We start from the raw sequence: 20,517 nt of genomic DNA, 5'->3' as shown, positions 1-20,517 counted from the left end.
TATTTAAGAATAGTAGAATTTTTAAAATATATTTTGGGATATTTTTTAAACATAAAAAAAATGTAGACTACTTTTTAGAGTACCTTTTGGAGTACTTTTTAAAAAATTTTATAATATTTAAAAAACTAGTTTTTAAAAAACTGAATGATCCAACTAGTTACGACTGTTTAAAAATTATACGTAAGAAAGCTGTTTAAAAAATCAAAATTTCTACATTCCACAATGTTACATGGAGAAAGAAAATAGTGACGATGGTGTTAAAATACATCTTAAGTTAGGTTGAATGTGATCTTTCATTATAAATTGACAAAGATATGATCAAGTTCTTCTAGAAAATATAATAGAATGTGTCAATCAAACTCAAGTTTATAAATTATAAACTATCGAAAACATTTCTAATCTTTCATTATAAATTGACAAGATATGATCAAATTCTTCTAGAGAATGTAATAAAATGTGTCAATCAATCTCAAGTTTATGGACTTAAACTATCAAAAACGCTTCTAATAGGTAGCTTATTACATTGGTGCTTTGAAGATTAAAAAAGAAGATGTATTTATGATGTAATAAAAAAATCTTTCCAAAAAACTTGCTATCCAAACATATGTCATTGCTTTTATAGTCCATTTTGGGAGTTGAGATTTGATGGGAAAAGAAGAGAAATTGAGAGAAGCAAGTGGTTGCTGCTGTCTGAGAGTTTGTAAAGGACACAAAAGAATGAAAATCGAAAAATTAGGTAAGAATCTATTCTACAGCAATGTTAAAAAACCTTGGGGGGCAGAAAATGAAAGAAAGCTGAATAACGCTTCATTACATTTTCCAAAATATCACTCCCGTCCTTAAATGTATAGTGAATAAAATTTTAATGATGTATGTATCTAAAATCCTTCTATTTCTTTTTTAAACTCTCAAATAACACTTGTTTTCTCTTATCTTTTTTCTTTCATAACTTAAATCCTTGTTTGGATTGAGAGTGTATGTGTATCAATCTTACTTGGAAGGCATGCCCGAAATCACATTTTTGGATTGCGGTTTTTCATCGGAAATCACATTTCTTGTTTGGATGCCCGAAATCACATTTCTTGTTTGGATTGCGGTTTTTCATCGGAAAATTACATCGTTTTCCGTGATCACATTTTTCTATTACCTTTTTCCCTTACATACATCAAATCGCTACAGTAATTTTTTTTTTTATAAAAAATCATGAAAAATACAATCCAAACACAACCGTTGCAACATTTTCTATCTTTTCTTTTATATCCCAAGCTCGCAAACTAGCCACTAAGAAAAGCAATTGATGTGACTGATTTTGAGTTTTTCTTGCAGAGTGTATGTGTATCAATCTTACTTGGAAGGCATGCCCGAAATCAGAGGGCGTGTTAAGGTTCAAGGTGCAATTTGCGTCACTAGAAATCCATTTAGTGACATTAGTTGCAAACTTGACAATATTAACATTGCTTTCCGGTTTACAAAATCTGGGTGCATAGTTTGATACTTACTTAGAATCTTTAAGAGCTTTTGTAAAAAAAAAAATATCGTAACAATTTGATATATATGGAATAAAAAAGTGATTCGAAAATGTATTTGTGAAATTTTTTTATTATTTTTTTGGGTAGAGAACAGCAATCCAAACGTTAGCGGAATCTGTCTGCGGCTAATATAGTATAAGTTGGAGCGGGAATATAAAAGAAAAAAACTAGTCATGTTTTAGCAATTAGTATCATATTTCCTTTCCACTGGGCTTTGTTGGAATTTCGAAGTCTCTTGCTGTCTTATGGCCTGTCAACATCCTTCACTCCATTTCTGGATATCAATTGGAAGCATCAGCTGGGCTCAAATACATGAAGAGGCAAGGATAGGAGGGAACTGTTTGAGCTTCTGGAGAAATTGGATTAAACTGGGCTTTGTGATGAATTCTAGAAAATAGCGAAAGAAGAAAACAAGAGAGATGTGGAGAGACAACCACAGAGAGACGGGGATGAGTGAATCCCCACAAATAAATGAAATTTTTGAGTTCAATTGCGAGAGGCAATTACATCATGTTAGGCAAAAAAGCTTTGAAGGTTAACTTGTTTGTCTGTTAAGTCCGCTTCAAATAAGTTCTTAACGAGGCATGATCGAGTTTGAATCTTTTACTTATGAGTTTTAAATTTTAAAAGATTGGGTTGTTTATTTATTTGGCCGACCTCAAATGAGTTTTTAGCGAATCACTGTCGAATAGTTTTAATTTTTTATTTATAAATTTTTAAATTTTATAGGAATAAGTCAAACTCGATCAAAACTTGAAGTTTTATTGAACACAAAATGATGTTGGCATTTAATTCGATTAATTTGCCGACCAAGTCTAGTTTGATTGTCGAATTGCATGATTTGCCCTTTCAATTACAATTTATTTAACCAAAAATTATTTACCTGCATCATCAATATATATTCCAATATTTTTTTTTACCTTACATGCATCACATCATACAAAATATTATATTAATTATTTCAAATAATATTCCAAATAATCCACTATCCAAACGTACTAATTACTAATTAATGTTTGGTTCGTATGCTTTGATATTTTTGTATTTTTATGCGAAGCTTCGTTTTCCCTCCAAGACTTCAGTCCTTGGTACTTAGCAGCATTCATGTACTATTCTTGCTACTTAGCCCTTTGTGAACTTCATATTCAAGGTTCCAAAAGCGTTAAGATTGAACCACAGAAAGTCCAAGGACATCAAATTCTAGCTTGCATTGCTGTTTTCTATAAGAAAAATTTTACATTTCCCGTAAACATATTTTTTAATTATCCTTTACTTTATATGCATCAAATCGCCGCAGTATATTTTCTGCAAAAACACTTTAAAATAGCAATCCAAATGAATTCATAGTCTTTCCCTCTTACCTCCTAATCCATTCCAGATCCCTTTTCTATCCAAAGCTCATTGCATCAGTACAGTTCTTCTCAGCTTTCTCCTTTCAGTTTTTGTCAATCTTTTGACTTTGATTATTTTAACTGCCTCTTTTGGTAAATGATGATGATCTATTTTAGCATATTTCAGATTTTTCTCTTTGTATCTATGTACGGGAATGCATAATCTATTAGTAGCACTTTGCTTCTAGGCATAAAATCACGGAGTGTGTTTGGATTGCTGAATTATTTTACATAATATTTCGCTTGCATCATAAACCCATTTTCCAATTCACTTTTTTACTTCACATATATCAAATTACAAAAAAATGCTACAATAATTATTTCAAATAATATTTCAAAAAGCATTATTTCAGTTGGGGTTGTACGGTCTTCAGGTTGTAGGACTCAGGTACATTATACCTATTTGATTGTTTTTAATAATATTTATTTGTTAATTTTCCCCCTTTACGCCAATAGTCGCATTTTTTTCTCCTTTCCTTTGAAAAAGAAAAAGGAAGAAATGTATCATCTCGTCACAACAAATTCAAATTATTGAAACCCTACATAAAAAATTAATCTTACCCCACTCGAATAATAATTTGACAATAAAGGGATAATGACATAAAAGCCAATAACTATTTGCCAACAAAAAAAGATCAAGAAAACTGAAGAAAACAATTGAAAACCCATTCCCCACTCCCCAATCCCCAGTCCCAAGCCAAACACAAGAACCCAAAGCCAAGTGTCACTCAGTCCTACAGTAGTCGTCTCGGCTCTTTTGTTTTTTACCTCATAAATTTTCTTTATTTTCATTATTACCCCCCATTTAAATTAATTAAATTAAATTAAACCACTCTTGCCTCGCCAGAAAATCAAGTTCTCATTTCTTTCTTTCACCTTTCACCACCGTTGTCCTCTGCTGTCCTCCGTTCTCCCCCGCCGCGATTACTTAGTTAAACTCCATTGATTTGGTGTAGGTATGGCTGCCAAACCGTCGGAGAATGGAGTCGAAGGTGATGATGAGAGAGAGGAAGAGGAAGAAGAAGAGGAGGATTCGGAAGAGGTTGAAGATGGAGAAGAGGAGGAGGAGGAGGAGGAGCCTAGGTTAAAGTATCAGAGAATGGGAGGTAGTGTGCCGTCGCTTCTCTCCAGCGACGCCGCTTCTTGTATCGCTGTCGCTGAGCGTATGATCGCCCTCGGCACTCATGCTGGATTAGTTTACATTCTTGATTTTCTTGGCAATCAAGTAAATATGTCGTTTAATTTTGGTTATTTCTCTTTCTCTTCTGCTGAATTGATTTATTTGAGTTTTATTTTTGTTGTTTGAGCTAAAATTCAGCTGAACTTTTTGGAGAATTTAGTTAGATGGTGGTATAATTCGTGCAATTTGAATTTCTTTTGGATATTATAATGTCCTCCCGGCGGTGTGCTCATGGCTTTTAGATCAGAGCTGATAATTAGTTGGTACTTTGTGGCTTTAGCTGTAGAATGCTTTATAACCAAATTATAGAGAAAACAATCTTTATTGAGCTGACTGAGTTAATGCTTGGTGAAAATATTCTTCTGCTTTCAGCTTCTAAATCACTGGCCTGAAAAACTGATTGTCCTGTGATTGAAACTTAGAGGAGTTCAGTGGAGGTACAAATCCTTTTCTGTGATTAATCAAATCTAAGTCCGCGCAGGGTCATTTTTCTCAACGCAAGGAAAAGCTTTCAGAGATCACCATGTTCTCAAAAATCTACTTTGTCTAAGAATTTGGTCTTATGTAGGGACTTGCTTTTGATTAGCTAGCATATGACTTGCTGTCAAAAGAAATGTGTTTCTAATTACTTGAATTACTTTTTGTGGCCTCAAATTGAGCTAAATCTGGGAAATTGCTTCCACCTTGGAAGATGCAATTATCTACTAATTGAGACCCTGGTGAATGTTGAGATGTCAACTGCTTGAAGTTTGTACTGAAGAGTTATATCTCTCATGGACAGGTAAAGGAATTCCCTGCTCACACAGCTGCTGTCAATGACCTTTGCTTTGATATAGAAGGTGAATTTGTTGGAAGCTGCTCAGATGATGGGTCAGTTGTAATAAATTGCGTATTCTCTGATGAGAGATTGAAGTTTGACTATCATCGCCCCATGAAGGCCATTGCTTTAGATCCAGATTATTCAAGAAAATCATCAAGAAGATTTGTAGCTGGTGGGCTAGCAGGTCATTTGTATTTTAATGTGAAAAAGTGGATTGGTTTTCGTGACCAGGTGCGCTTTCCTTATGCATTGAAGTATCTCTCATGGTTCAAATGAGTTAAAATTATTTCCAAGGTTTTTGATTTCTTTACTAAAATTTGCTTTTCTTTTGTAGGTTCTACACTCTGGTGAGGGTCCTATTCACGCAGTGAAGTGGAGAAGTAGTCTTATTGCCTGGGCTAATGATGCTGGTGTAAAAGTCTATGATTCTGCTAATGATCAACGTATCACATTTATTGAAAGACCACGAGGAAGTCCTCGCGCTGAGATTCTGCGCCCCCACTTAGTATGGCAGGTCAGTAAAGAACAATACACTTTGAGGTTGTTCCACTGCCTCCACTTTAAACTTTGCTTTCTCTGAGGGAAGAGCAGGAAAAAGAGAAGAAAGAATTATCCTGTCTATTTTTTGCTATGTCTATGCTAATTCTTACATATTCTGGTAATGTGGTGCTATTTGTTACAAAATCCAGTACCTTATAGTTGGTTGGTTGCTTTCAGGATGATACACTCCTGGTGATTGGTTGGGGAACTTATGTAAAAATTGCATCCATAAGGGCAAATGAAAACAAGGGAATTAATGGGGCATATAGGCATATCCCTATGTCCAGTATTAATCAGGTGGATATTGTCGCTTCTTTCCAGACCACCTATTTCATTTCAGGACTTGCTCCATTTGGTGATACTTTGGTCGTTCTTGCATATATTCCTGGAAAAGAAGATGGAGAGAATGAGTTTAGTAGCAGTGTTCCATCTCGCCAGGTAATTGTTGACCATTCTGCTTCTCTAAATGGTGTGACTTTATCCTTTTTTAAAGTCTCACAATCTCCAATGTTCTAGTTAACTCATTCTAAGCCATTTGAGTTAACTTAGTCCGCCTTTTGCAAGCATAGCTTTGGTGTTCTATTATCGACCTTTGTATATGCTTTTCTATATTTAGCAATGTAGATCTTTGCATTACCCCTTTTATGGTGATTATTAGACAGCTGTTGCAAAGCAAATTTCTAGTTATAGATAAGCACTCTAGAAACTAATTATGATGGATACAAAATTGTTTGGTGGAATGCCTTAAGGTTATGTGGCAGAGTTATAAGTCAATTACATGGTGCTCTGTCCTAAAAAATGGACAGTATGACCCACTTAAGAGGATTAACTGACAGTCAAGTATTGTAAAGTTAATTTCATCCTGGAAGATTTGATTGGTCCTAACCAATTATAATTGTCCAATGTTTTGTTTTGAGCAATAATTGGCCAACATGTTATTACCTTAGCATTGTTTTGATTTACTGTTCTGCCAACAGTGTCTGAGGGCACAGGTTATTGTGTTATTATGTCAAATATCCTTAGAAGCATAATCCTCAAGCATTTTGTTGCTTGTCTTTTAAGCTTTTTGTTTTTCTTTTAATGACATCTGTACCCCTTTTCTTCCTGCTTTCCAGTATTTGTTCTGGCATGTGGTTATAAGCTTCTTAAATGACTTGAACCGTATGATATAGAATCCTGTTCAAGATACATGGCATTCTCTAAGATTTCTGAACTTTTACAATCAGGGAAATGCTCAGAGACCTGAAGTGCGAGTTGTGACATGGAATAATGATGAGCTTGCAACAGATGCTTTACCTGTACATGGCTATGAACATTACAAGGCAAAAGACTATTCTCTTGCTCATGCTCCTTTCTCAGGTAAATTTTATTTGCCATACACATTGTAGACTAGTTTTCTTGCACCATATTTTTGTATGTTATATGTTTTTATGAAATTTGTGGTTGAATTGAGATGACATTTGTGCTTTTGACCAAAGGTAGCAGCTATGCCGGGGGTCAATGGGCTGCTGGTGATGAACCATTGTACTATATTGTGTCCCCAAAGGATGTTGTTATCGCAAAGCCTAGGTTAGTGTTTATGTTACCATTTTTCCTTCAAAATGGTTTCACATCAAAACATCCATCAAACTGATGTATACAACCAGATTGAAAAGAAGACAAAGCTATTCTGTCTGCATTTTCTATTTTAGAGGGGCATGTTTCATGTGAAGACATTTTATAATGTATTTATGATTAGGTGACCAAGAGATGTTGCATAAATAACCTTTTTGGTTTCTTCGGGTAATTGTGGCATTTGTCTTTGTCAGACCATCAGCTATAGCATCCTGGCATGTATGGACAAATTTTAGCCCCTGTTACCATCTGTTGATGATGAATTTTAATTAGTTTCATAAAGACAGCTTCATAATGAGTCCAAAAATAAAGTAACAAGCCATTGGCCTAACAACGTACAAACCAAATAACAAAGTTGAGCGAATTTATATTGTCTAATTAGCTTTCTTCTCTCTATGGTTATCTGTCAAGTGGACTTCAGAAACTATTTGAGCTTCCGAGATGGAATTTCTTTTCACAGTCTATATGACTTTTCCAGCTCCAAGTAGAAGTCATAAATCGATCTGCTTGCCATTTAATTGCTGTAATAGCTAAAGAAAAGCATATTAATATTCTTTTTTTGATCAATTATTCGTTATGTTCTTTTGCAATTTCCAACAGACCCGCAATTTCCAACAGACCCGATAAGGTTGTTGCTAAGTGCCTTTTAGTGATTGTTATACGTGTACTAGCTTTCATCATTAAACAACCAAATAAGTTGCTTGAGGTCATGGATTTTGCATTGTTTTTATCACGCTGTTTGAAACACTACTTTAGAACAGGGAACATATTGATTGTGTCAATTCTATGAGCAGCGCCATCATTTAATAGAGGCCTCTGGAGATTGTCTTACTGTTCTTATTTTTGTTGTTTTCTCAAGCTAGTCCTTTTGGATTTGTTCTTACCATTCTGTTTGTTAGTTCGAATGTGATGGCACCTCTACCTCCCCACTCTCGGTTGTTTTTGGAAAAGAAATAGAATAATTAGAAACAAGTGTTGTGCGATGCCGTTCCTACATGTCTTCTTTCTTTTTCTTTGCTTTGATCTTGGGCTGTTAGATTATATACTGTAGGTTGTATGTGATAGCTTGTTGGGTTATATATGTAGATGTACTCAACTCAATTTGCAAATTTGTTCCATTGGTGGGTTACAGGGATACTGAAGATCACATTTCTTGGCTTCTTCAACATGGATGGCATGAAAAAGCCTTGGCTGCTGTTGAAGCTGGTCAGGGTCGTAGTGAACTTCTTGATGAGGTATTATGTTTGAATAGTTTCTCCCTTGCTCCTCTGATGATATCACACTTCAAAACCTTGTCCTATGCTGACTGGTTCAACATAGTCTTCTGAGTTATCTTTTTTTATTGTGATTTAGTCAACAATGAAATAATCTTGACATTATATGTTCCACACCTTTAGGAATGTCATGTTTTGCCAATGTTACTCTTAAATATATATATATTCATGCCAAATTAACTGCAACTCTACATGGAAAATGGATTTCATTTAATAGATTTTTAAGAAACAATTGTTTCATTGTGCTTTTGTCCTCCACTTTAGTTTTTTGGGTAATTGTTTCTTCATAAATGGTAGACTTTTTTTGGGTATTGCAAGAACCAGTTGACTACTATGACAACAAAACAGTTAACGAGTTTGATTATAGAACATTTGTTGGAGAAGTAGTGTTTGCAATTAAGAATTTGTGGGTTTTGTTGCCCCTATCCTTCTATTATACCTATCACCAACTGTTTCAGATAGGACCAATAGGCAGTCTAACCTCTCTGTGCATCTGTTGGTATTGTTGGCTATCACATACTATTTGATATCTCATTTTCTTCATCCTTGAGTTTAGATTCCCACTACTGTAGCTTTCCTTTGTTCCATCTGGTCCTTCCTGTCAAGGAAGCTTCTTTAGTTTATCATGAATAATATGATGAATCTACTGCAACTATTGATTAAATAGCCATAATATTTGTTTCTTTAATTGAAGTTAAAGGTTAAAAACTAGTATTGATAGTTTAAAGGCTTTTCTGATCTATGAATGAAGTCTAAGATTGAAGAAAAGGAATAGGGAGATGTTTACTATGGGTTGTGCTTGTGTTTCAGGTCAATTTACTGCAGTTTGTGCATTGTACTTATTTGTATTTTGTTGACATTGAATTGAATAGCTATTCACATGTTCAAAATGTAGCCCTACTTGAAGGATTGTATTAACAGAACTTTTGTTGTTGTTGTTGTTTTTTTTCTTTTTTCTGCTTTTGTTACCCCTTATCAGGTAGGTACAAGATATCTCGACCATCTGATTGTGGAAAGAAAGTATGCCGAAGCTGCATCTTTATGTCCCAAATTATTGAGGGGATCAGCATCAGCATGGGAAAGGTACTCGATAACACTGATGGTAATCTTGAATTTTCATCTTTGATTACTGAGCTTGGTTACTTGACACAGATGGGTTTTCCATTTTGCTCATCTCCGCCAGCTTCCTGTATTGGTGCCATATATACCAACAGAAAATCCAAGATTACGTGATACTGTTTATGAGGTCTGCACATATAGTGGCTTGAATTTGGTTTTGCTTAGTAAATTATTATTATTTTTTAAATTCAGTCTTAGTAGTAGTTATTGTAATATAGGTTGCTTTAGTAGCTCTGGCAACAAATCCGTCTTTCCACAAGGACCTTCTGTCAACTGTTAAATCTTGGCCGCCTGTAATATATTCTGCATCGCCTGTTATCTCTGCCATAGAATCTCAACTTAACACTTCATCAGCAACTGATCCTCTCAAAGAGGTTAGTTCTGAAGGTCTTTTCTTTTAGTTTAAATTATGCTTCTTGCTAAGATATGCTGTTTTACTGTATCAGGCGTTGGCTGAGTTGTACGTGATAGACGGGCAGTATGAGAAAGCTTTTTCACTTTATGCTGATGTAAGTGCCCATTCAGGATTTGCTACTGCTGTTTCTATTTATGGGTCAGGCCTTTTTGATAAAAACATCTAGTTGTTGCTACTAAATGCTGCAGATTTTGATTAAAGAAGTTTTGCTCTGTAGAAGCATGCTTTGAGCCGCTGTTTTATTCCATATTGATTTGTCCTTCCATCATTTCAGACTATGAAGCCGGACATATTTGATTTCATTGAGAAGCACAATTTACATGATTCAATTCGTGAAAAGGTATGTTTAAAAAACATCCCCACTCAATGAGATTTAATATTCTTCTGATATAACAAGAATTTCTGTTGACCTTGTTGTTTCCTCATATTATGGTAGTCTATGGAAAAGGAAGATGAAGGTCTTAGTGAAGTCACATTGAGCAGCTTAATTGAAGCCTGCTTTCGTTTCTCTATTACATTTTTCCTAACACTGTCCTCAACGATGGTCTCAGGTTGCCCAACTTATGATGATAGACTGCAAACGTGCAACTTCATCGTTGATACAACACATCAACCTAATACCTCCTCCAGACGTTGTCTCACAGCTTATAGCTGCAAGGGACAAGTGTGATTGGCGATACTTTTTGCATCTGTATCTTGATTCACTATTTGTGGCAAATCCTGTTACTGGAAGAGATTACCATGACATGCAGGTTGGTGTAAATGGATCAACTTTAATACCTTGAGATCCTCTTCTGATTCAAGTGTGCTCCCCTTCATTTATGGACCTTCATTTCCTGCTAGTTTCGATATTTTTGCCATAAGTACCTTAAGATGTCTCGAGTCTACTAACTACTCTTTCATTTCTTACCCCTTTTCTAGTTTTCTGTTCATGCTTATTTCCTGAATGAATGTGATGAGTATTATTGAATATGGGAACCCTATGGTATCACTAGATGATCTTAGCTGGCATTGAGAACCTTTTTGTCTTGTTCTTCTGCAAATAGCCTCATAATCCATTATTTTGGCCTTGGGAAATCACAATTACCATTTTCAATGCTGTCATTTTTATTTGTATGAATCTTCTAGATGAGCTCTTTGGTCAGTTTTCAGATGCTTTCTTCTATTTGGGGACTTCAGTTTAAGTTTGCTTTACATACTATTTCTAAGTTTGCTCTACATACTATTTCTTCTGTTCAGGTTGTTCTTTCATGTGGATATATGTAATTGCTTGTTTTCAGCGGCTTCTAACATCATTATTTCCTTGATGCTTTTAATAGGTTGAGCTCTATGCAGATTATGATCCAAAGATGCTGCTTCCCTTTCTACGCAGTAGTCAGCATTATACACTTGAAACGGTTTGACTAAATATGCCTCATGTCTCACAATCTTTTGTGATGTTTCTTTTCTGTGACAGTAGTGAAATTTCTGTTAGGCTTATGAAATTTGTGCCCAAAGAGGGTTGTTACGACAGCAAGTTTTCATTCTTGGAAGAATGGGAAATTCAAAGCAAGCTCTTGCACTTATCATAAATAACCTTGGTGACATTGAAGAGGTAATTATCAATTCTTCCAGCTAATTTATGAATTTGTTAATACTACTTTGAAAGTTTTTAGTCATGGGATTAACTTCACGATTTCTGCAGGCTGTAGAATTTGTGAGTATGCAGCATGATGATGAACTTTGGGAAGAGCTAATAAAGCAATGTCTCGATAAACCAGAAATGGTATTTTTTTTATTTTACTTTATTTTATTTTTGGGCTAATCAAAGTGTTTGTTGATGCCTCATTATGTATTGTAGTTCCATGCTTGCATTTTTAAGCATTTAATATTTTTCTCGGCAGGTAGGTGTTCTTTTGGAGCATACAGTTGGCAATCTTGATCCTCTGCATATAGTTAGCATGTTACCTGATGGGTTGGAGATTCCTAGGTGAGCTTCTTATGGATTAGTTTTTCTTGTTCTTTAACTTTTCCCTGTATTAATTTTTCCTTTGTATGAAATATATGGTGAACAGCAGGACTAAAATACCAGCAGAATTGTTTATAGTTGCTTGACTACCAGCTAATCACTTCATATTGCAACCTTCCTACCATCGTGGAGGAATTATTTGCTTCCATGACACAAGTTAGAGACCTCCTGATAACATGAGCTGGTTTTCATTTTAAACCTTGTTACTTGGAGATACCTTTCCATGCTTCTTGGTTTTTCACATTCTATGAATTTCATAGTCAAAATTAGTAGGTGCATTTGGAGGACGTGATCTGATGCAGCATGATTTCCACATACTGAAAGGAGATTAATAGAACTTCATTAATGTTCTCAGCTGCTATTTATGCAGCTACTGTGTCATAGTTGATTGGGTGATACTCCATTAAGGACACTGATATATGCAGCTAACATTCTTCATTTTCTCTTCCCTGTGATCTGGAATGACACTGGATGTTCCTCTGAAGTTCCAATTCTACAAGAAATTTTAAAGCTTTTCCTTTTCCTCTAACCTAACGATTGTTATCAAGATAATTCACTTTATACGCCGTAATATACAATAGTGGGACCTATTGAAGCAGACTTGATGGTTCCTTGTTTTTGCAGTAGTATTTAACGGACTCTTTTTTTTCCTAAAAGAAATTATCACGTCTTTTTCCAATGCTGACTGTGTCAAAACTATTCATCCTTGTAGCCAAAAATTTCACATTCCTTTAGTGTAATGTCCATGGGATCTTGTGTTCTGCCCTTCATTTCAGGCTGAGGGACCGTCTTGTTAAAATCATCACGGACTACAGGACAGAAACTTCTCTCAGACATGGTTGTAATGATATCCTGAAGGTTTGCAAATTAACTGCATCTCTCTTTTGCAGTGGTGTCAATCTCAGACTCCTCTTGATGCTATATTGTGACTGTGAACTGACAGGCTGATTGTGTCAACCTCTTAATCAAGTATTACAAGGAAGCAAGGCGTGCCATATACTTCAGCAATGAAGAAAATGAAATCCGTGCTAAAAGGGATGAGACTAAAGCTTCTTACTTGGGAGAGAGAGTTGCGGGCATGAAATCCATGGAGGTTAAGTCAAAAACCAGGGGAGGTGCAAGGTGTTGCATGTGTTTTGATCCCTTCCCAATACAGGAAGCATCCATTGTTGCATTTTTTTGTTGTCATGCCTATCATACTACTTGTCTCATGGAATCCCTAAATTCCGTCACTAGCAAGAAAGAGCCAAAAACAAGTCCCAAGGAGGTGTTAGCATACTATGAATATGAGAATGGTGATGTAGACGAGGATGAAGATGACGCATCTTCTTCAGGTGCTCCTCAAATGCGATGTATCTTGTGTACTACAGCAGCAGGCTGAATAGGTCGCGAGTTCCAATTCTTCTTCTTGTGTGTCTGTGATTGTTTTTGCTGCGGTTTGTGTGCATATAGCATGAGTATACTTTCTTCATCAATTCTGTTCTTTTTTTTTTCCCCTTCTTTCTGTACAATAGTTATCAATTTTTTGGGGCTGTTTTAGTGGCCCTTGAGATGAGGGTGGAGTGGGAATGGATGTAGTATAGACGGATTTCGGGGCGCTGCTTGCAGTTGTGTTGAATAATGCAACTGGGGAAGGTTGAAAGGCATTGGTTGACCAATGTTGGAATTTCATGCTATTGAACAACCTGGGGTAACAAGCGCATTAACTTGCATGTACTGAATGTATTCATATATTGTCATGCTGATCCTGTATATTAGTTGGCTCTTTGCAGCAGTCATTCAGTTGGAAGTTTGGGAACCCAACTACATAGAAATTTCTTCCTCTGGCTTTTGTATATTTTTATTTTGTTGGTGTCAGAGTTCCTTCTGCTGCACACGGCAAAGCAATTTTTGTTGTTCGATTAATTTTCAAAGTACTTCCAGTTTCACGAATTGGAACTATCCGCTTTGATGTTTTACATATTGAGAAGGAAATAGGACTGATGGCGGTAAGTTTTGAATCCTTTCTGCATGGCCTAATAGAGGAAAAAATTACAGAGAGAAAATATTTAACAATTGCGAATTCTCTGTATAAAAATTGAAGGAGGGGGAGAGGGATGGCATGACCAAGCTGTAAACGAGAAGGAAGAGCGGGGCTTTCACGGTTAGAAGGTCGTAGAACAGAATCCATGGGTTCAGGATACATTATTACAATTACGTTACTTGTAGGCGGTTTATTTGTGTAGATCATAACATTTTTACGAAATAATTCAGACAGATGATACATTTTGGTGTTGATTAGGAGTTTGTTAATACTAAAACACCAGCTGTACTTAAAATTGTCTTCTAATCTATAAGTCTTCGTCACAAAAACCAAAGAGAAAAAGAAAAAAAAAATCTGGACTGCAGCTTTGAGCCAGTTGTTTGGATAGGGTATTATTTGAAATATTATTTGGAATAATTACTGTAGCATTTTTTGTGATATGCTGTATGTGAGATAAAAAGGTGGTTGGGAATATAAAAATGTGGGTTGGAAAATGTATTTATGATGCAAGCGAAATACTATTTGGGATAAGTTTTGTATTCCTTTTACGTAGATTTTCCGCATATTATCAAGGGGCATTTAATCGTTGAGAGCAAACTCCTAAGCAAATACTCCAAAAGTGGAAACCACAATGAAGCCTCGGAGTACCCAAAAAAACAAGCTTTGGATATCGAATATTCCTTGACAACATATGGGAATTGGATGCAATGTTATTTTGGCCGCCTTGACTGGCTTGGCTTGATTAGAACTTCTTCGGAGAATTAGATCAGTAATTTTTTTTCTTTTTTGTTTACGTCTTTAAAGTAATTTTCGTGTTTAAGCATGTGCACAAGTTAATCTGATGGATACAAAAATCGTATTAGCATAATGTGAGTTACAAGTTAACACATACACCTAGCTAATTAAATTGTTGTTCCATATTGTTTGGGATCTTAGAAAGTGTGTAATTTTCAAAAGGGTGGATATGGCACAAGGAGAAGGGAAAGAAAATGACCTTACTTTGTCGAAAGCTTTTATATTTAAAAAGAGAAGAGTCATAGTTGAACGAAGTAATTCAAAGTTCCAAAATCCTTTGCCATGAAACCTCCAACACCAAAATCTTATGGAGTCCCTCTTATTCTCTTGCTCTTCTCAATTTATTCCAATTCAGGAACACCATATAATATTCCGAGGCTAACTCTTCACGGATCAATTCCCCAATATCTTGAATCCATCTCTCCATCCATCATCATCTCCTGTAGCATCACTACATGATTTCGAAACGTACTTTTACGAACAAACTCTAGACCACTTTAATTATGGACCTCCAAGTTAATGCCACTTTCAAGCAGAAATATGCCATCAACACTAAATACGTACTGGGGTGGTGCAAATTCAAGCTCACCAATATTTGCACATCTTGGAGCAGAAAGCCCACTTGATCATGATTTCCTCTGTGTTGGTTTTCCTGTTGATCATGCTCCCTTCTTTAATGCTCTTGTTGTTTATGTAGAGGTGCCCTAAGTTAAGATTAAAATTATTCTTCATGGTTTGGCGTTTGTCTGGCGTCAGGACTTGTTAATTCTTGATTTTTCCAGCATCGACATTATGGAGAATCAGTTCCATTTGGTTCAATGGAAGAAGCATTAAAAAATGAGACCGCTCGCGGATTCTTTAACTCAGCTCAGGCTATAGCTGATTATGCAGAGGTCTTGCTATACGTGAAGGAGAGATTTTCTTCTCCAGTTATTGTCTATGGGGGGTCATATGGAGGAAGTAAGGAGGGTAGAATAATGCCTTTCCTAAATTCCATAATGTGTATACTTTCTCTTTTATAGATTGTATCAACTTGCTATTATTATTGTTATTATTATCTTACAGCAGTTTCTTCTTCACAAAATTTCCAGTGCTGGCAGCATGGTTCCGGCTCAAGTATCCACACATTGCTATTGGAGCTTTAGCCTCATCAGCACCCGTTCTTTATTTCGATAACATCACTCGGCCGCAAGATGGATATTACTGGATCGTGACCACAGATTTTCTTGTAATATACTACTAATTTAACAAGATTTCAAGTAGTACATTCTTGTTTGCATCGAGAAAAGCAAGAGAACAAGCAGAAGCAACTTGGAATAATAATGTATTCATTTATCCAAGAAAAATTAATATGTTTTAATCTATCTAATGTATTTACATAATGGTCTTTCAAAGTATCTCAAATCACCTTGCGTGGAAAAAATTCAGACATTCTCACCCTTGATGATTGATCTTGCAGGCGACTAGCGTAAGTTGTTACCGGACAATCAAAGATTCGTGGGATATAGTTGACAATATCGCCTCTCAACCAGGTGGTCTCTCCATTCTGAGTCAGAGATTCAAGACTTGCTCGCAAGCCCTTCATGCTTCCCTGAGGACTTCTCTTTGGCTTGTGACCTTGAAGCAAAATAGAACAGCTTGTAGAATAAAACCCTTTTTGTATTTTCAGGCACTAGAACAGTGGCGTTGAGCTCAAGAATTTTTTAGTGTCAATGTATGCATCCAGTGCTCAATATAATCATCCGCCTGATTATCCTCTTACAGTGCTCTGTGAAGCCATTGATCGAGCTGGAAGCCGAACTGATATTTTTGGCCAAATATTTGCTGGTGTTGAGTCTGCATTTGGAAAGAATTCATCCTGCTACGATGTCAACTACTTTCATCGTCCCACTGAAACAAACGAGGGATGGGGTTGGCAAGTGTATATGCTTTTGAAAACAATTTTTTCTAAATTTGGATTTTCATGACAGTACACTAGTGTTTGGATTTTGGCTCTTCAGGTCAAAATGGCCCTTTAATTTCCTTTTCTTATTTTCTCTGGATTGGGATATCATTTATGTCTTGGTTCTTAGAGATGTAGTGAAATGGTAATGCCCATTGGACGGACTGTTGAAGCTCATATGTTCCAGCCAGCCCCTTTTAATTTGACGGAGTTCACCCAATACTGTAAACTTGTTTATGGCGTCCCGCCTCGACCTCATTGGATCACAACCTACTACGGAGGCCATGTATGTTTTTCATTTTATACCCTGCGTTTCACGAGTCCAAATTATGCTTCTAGGCAATTCTTCTTTATTGCTTTCACAGAATCCCTTCGAATTTTCTGTCTCCAAATTAGTCTCTATTTTCTCTGTCCCTTCTTTATACAGTTGCCACGTATTTCTAACTTTTTGATAACCTAAACTCAAAACCAATAATAATTGAAGAATTTTAGTTGATTTCTACATTTAATTTTAGTTAATTTGGGGTAAAAATTAAAGAAGAGTTTTAGTTGATTTCTACATTCAAGACCAACAAGACTCTTTTTTGTTAAAATAAAAATAAAAAAAAAAGTTTTGATCTATCTGTTTTAATTGGTTTTGAGTAAACTTGTCAATCAATTATTATCGATTTGTTTGGGTTATTAAAAATTTAGAGACACGTGACAACTGTACAAAGAAGGGACAAAGGCGATAGAGACTAATTTGGAAACAGAAGATTCGAAGCCGATAGAATCTTGAACATTTAAATCATGTCCAAAATACACATAAGATGACAACACACCACCACAAAACCCCCCCCTCCCCCCCCCCCCCCCCCAAAAAAAAAAACTCCACACACACACACAAAATTCGAGAAAGGGGTGGCATATGATTTTTTTTTTTTACGTGAAATATAAACTTTTATCAATCAGAATAGAAATTTTCTCAAACAGAAGCAATCTGCTCTATACAAAATGCCAAATATGTCTATAAAATCAGAAATACCTGACTATATAGTAACCTATGTAAAAGTAAAAATTTGTTGAGTAAAGTCCCACAACATGCATAGTTCCAAATTCCTTCGTATCCTTTCTATCTTCCTCGATGTAGCCACTACATGCCTAACAGTATAGTTGCACATGATGTTTGCAATATTGTGCAGGACATAAAACTTACCCTTCAGAAGTTTGCCAGCAACATCATTTTTTCTAATGGTCGAAAAGATCCTTATAGCAGTGGCGGGTATGTCATATATACTATCAAAGAAATTATTGTCTTTGGTTTGAGCTTTGAAGTCATGCCTATACTGGATCATCTTGTAATGTAATGGTTTTCTGGCTTATTTATAGGGTGCTCGAGGACTTATCTGACAGTCTTTTGGCTATATCTACCCGCTCATGGTTTGCACTGGACCTTATCAATTCTTTTTTTTTTTTGAGAATCAAAGAGAAAGCCAAAAAGAAAAAGAAAAAGAGAATAAAACAGTAGAAATCAATTAATGGCAGCAATATTGAAGCTCAAGCATGTTCTCGTTCCATTCTGCGCCCTTTTTCTTTTGAAGTTAAAAATTGGTTTGGCTATTAATTTTTCCTTCATTATTTTCACCATTTTATTCTAGAAAATTTTATTACTATTCCTAGAAAGGACATATATAGATACATTCTCAATCTACCCAAAAAAAATGGAAGATAAATTCCCAAAAAAAAATTAAATATTTCAAGCGTATTATGCTGATCTTTCTTCCATTAATTAAAGACAGAAAATCAATTGAAAAGAGCCTATAATTTTTCCAAAAAGACAGAATGCATGCAATGTTTTGTTACTGGAAGATGATCAAGTAAATGGAAATGTCCTTTATTTCTAAATTCTCATCTCCAATTTTGTTCTCTAATGAATTACAGCAACATTATATCTCTTCGTCATCGTTTACTTGGCCTTCATTCTTGACTGAGGCGTGGCATTGAATCGTAACAAAGTTCGTGACAACGACGTGATATTCTTCGGTAACTTTGACTTGCCCATAATAGATTGTTAAATTGAAATTTGGCCACTTTAAACTTTTTCATGCATTTTTCGTACTTATTACTTGTTTCTCTTTTTTTTTTTTCTCATACAATATTAATGATTAAAATGACATGTATCAAGTCAGATTACCTGTTAGTCTTGCACAGAAATGCTTAGCCGTCAATCATCATCTGCCGATCATAGCCCTCCTCAATCCTTGGACTTAATTAAAGCAATTTATGAAGAACTGCACTAGCAGAGAGAGAGAGAGATATATATATATATATATATATATATATATATATATATATGGTGCCCTGATTGGACAGGTCACAACTCTTATCTAATATCCTCTACACAAGCACCAGATTACTACAAAAAGGTGTTTCTTCATGGCTGAGACATTAACATGACTTCCGGTTTTTTGAGGGAAAAAAAGGAAAAATACTTCCAGTTCCATCAATTGATCTTTCGTGCAAATGTTGCAGGATATAAGATTGGTTCCTAGCAGATTCGCAAGCAAAATCATACTTTACAATGGTCTAAGAATTCGATATAGTAACGGCCAGTAACAAATAATTTAAGAATATTCTTTATTATCTTCCATCAAGTTATACATATATAGAGTACTTTCCAATGGTTTTCATTCTTCAATTTAAGGGCTCTTGAAGACCTACGGGACGCCGTTCGTGCAATCTACACAACCAATGGTCTCCGTTTAATTTTGTTATTGCGAAAAATTTTGTAAGAATTGATATTCATATTGTCCTGAGAAGCAAGTATAGTTTATCCTGGATTGTTTTGCAAATCATGAGTTGTCAATTTGCAGGGTCTCGTGGCTGGTTAGTGAAGCAAAGGCAGAATGATATGAGGCTCATATATATACTTGAGGGATGGAGCAATGCACATGCAGATCTCGCTTCAATAGAAAAACGTGTGAAGAAGCTTAACTAGTCATAGGCTTGAGTTGGCATCAAAGTCCAGTTGTTCAACAAAAAGTATTGCGGAGACAGATATCTGAATGTTTTTGGGCTCAAAAGTAAGGAAATATGGATGATTTTCGTTTTCCTTTGATCTTAAATGTAGAAGAAGATAATCTTAAATGTCTGCATCATCTTTTTTCCTGCATTCCTACAGCGACCGTATAACTGCAGTTGGGATCCTCTGTGCCACTATTCGGTGCCAAATCCAATGTTAATCCCACTAATCACGTGATGGTAGAAGAAATTTAAATAAACAACATATGATAAATTAAATAAATAGGACACTTGGTATAAATATAGAAGTGACACTGAATTGCCACTGGAAAAGTGGCACTGAGGATTCCGTGTGAAATAACTGTGGTACCACATTATATAAGTGTAACATTAATGAAAATGATATACAAAATGACCAAATCAGAAAATTTTTATGCACCCGTATAATGCTCTAATAATCTGCTATGCACAAATATTTTCAAATCTAATAATTATAGCATGATGGTCTTATTGTTGACTCACTTTTTAATTCTCTATGTTTTTCTTTTTCCTTGAATAGAAGAATATGCCTTCTATGAGTCACTGCACCAAATGGATTTCTAGAAAGAGAATAAAAGCACGATTGATTTTGTGGTCTATACTGTAGTTTCTAGTGCCATTGCTGCGGACCAAGTATGTCTTCTTATTCTCACTTTTTAGTTCTAAAGACTTCTATTCAGCCGCCATAAATGGCATCAATCACGTCCATTGTGCTGGCATAGTTCATAGTGAATGAATTATGTCTGCAAGTTCACTAAAGAGAAAAGTCCCAAAAAAAAAAGAAAAAGAAAAAGAAAAAGAGAGACAAAAAGAAAGGAGAGAGGGGGC

The 20,517-nt window shown here is 35.5% G+C and overlaps 3 protein-coding genes across 3 annotated transcripts; all 3 read left to right on the top strand.

The window, feature by feature from the left end:
- Positions 1-3,740: 3,740 nt before the first annotated feature.
- Positions 3,741-13,679, top strand: LOC113727118 (vacuolar protein sorting-associated protein 41 homolog). The gene is made up of 19 exons (XM_027251123.2): positions 3,741-4,145; positions 4,882-5,151; positions 5,255-5,434; positions 5,638-5,898; positions 6,687-6,819; positions 6,939-7,029; positions 8,207-8,309; positions 9,328-9,431; positions 9,501-9,594; positions 9,686-9,841; positions 9,914-9,976; positions 10,157-10,222; positions 10,434-10,634; positions 11,202-11,279; positions 11,357-11,476; positions 11,567-11,647; positions 11,766-11,851; positions 12,667-12,748; positions 12,834-13,679. Exons 1-19 carry the CDS (start codon positions 3,879-3,881, stop codon positions 13,269-13,271), a joined length of 2,874 nt encoding a protein of 957 aa, XP_027106924.2. The 5' UTR covers positions 3,741-3,878; the 3' UTR covers positions 13,272-13,679.
- Positions 13,680-15,227: 1,548 nt separating this feature from the next.
- Positions 15,228-16,398, top strand: LOC113742149 (uncharacterized). Its single transcript, XM_072047288.1, has 4 exons — positions 15,228-15,407; positions 15,491-15,668; positions 15,800-15,936; positions 16,168-16,398. The coding sequence occupies exons 1-4, from the start codon at positions 15,228-15,230 to the stop codon at positions 16,396-16,398; spliced, it is 726 nt and encodes a 241-aa protein (XP_071903389.1).
- On the top strand, positions 16,193-19,539 carry LOC140004435 (uncharacterized). Its single transcript, XM_072047284.1, has 5 exons — positions 16,193-16,627; positions 16,781-16,936; positions 17,832-17,911; positions 18,019-18,069; positions 19,503-19,539. The coding sequence occupies exons 1-5, from the start codon at positions 16,421-16,423 to the stop codon at positions 19,537-19,539; spliced, it is 531 nt and encodes a 176-aa protein (XP_071903385.1). The 5' UTR covers positions 16,193-16,420.
- Positions 19,540-20,517: the final 978 nt, after the last annotated feature.

The sequence above is a fragment of the Coffea arabica genome, chromosome 1c, assembly GCF_036785885.1.
Source record: "Coffea arabica cultivar ET-39 chromosome 1c, Coffea Arabica ET-39 HiFi, whole genome shotgun sequence".
Classification (NCBI taxonomy): Eukaryota; Viridiplantae; Streptophyta; class Magnoliopsida; order Gentianales; family Rubiaceae; genus Coffea; species Coffea arabica.
This window is presented reverse-complemented; position numbering and strand designations above follow the sequence as displayed.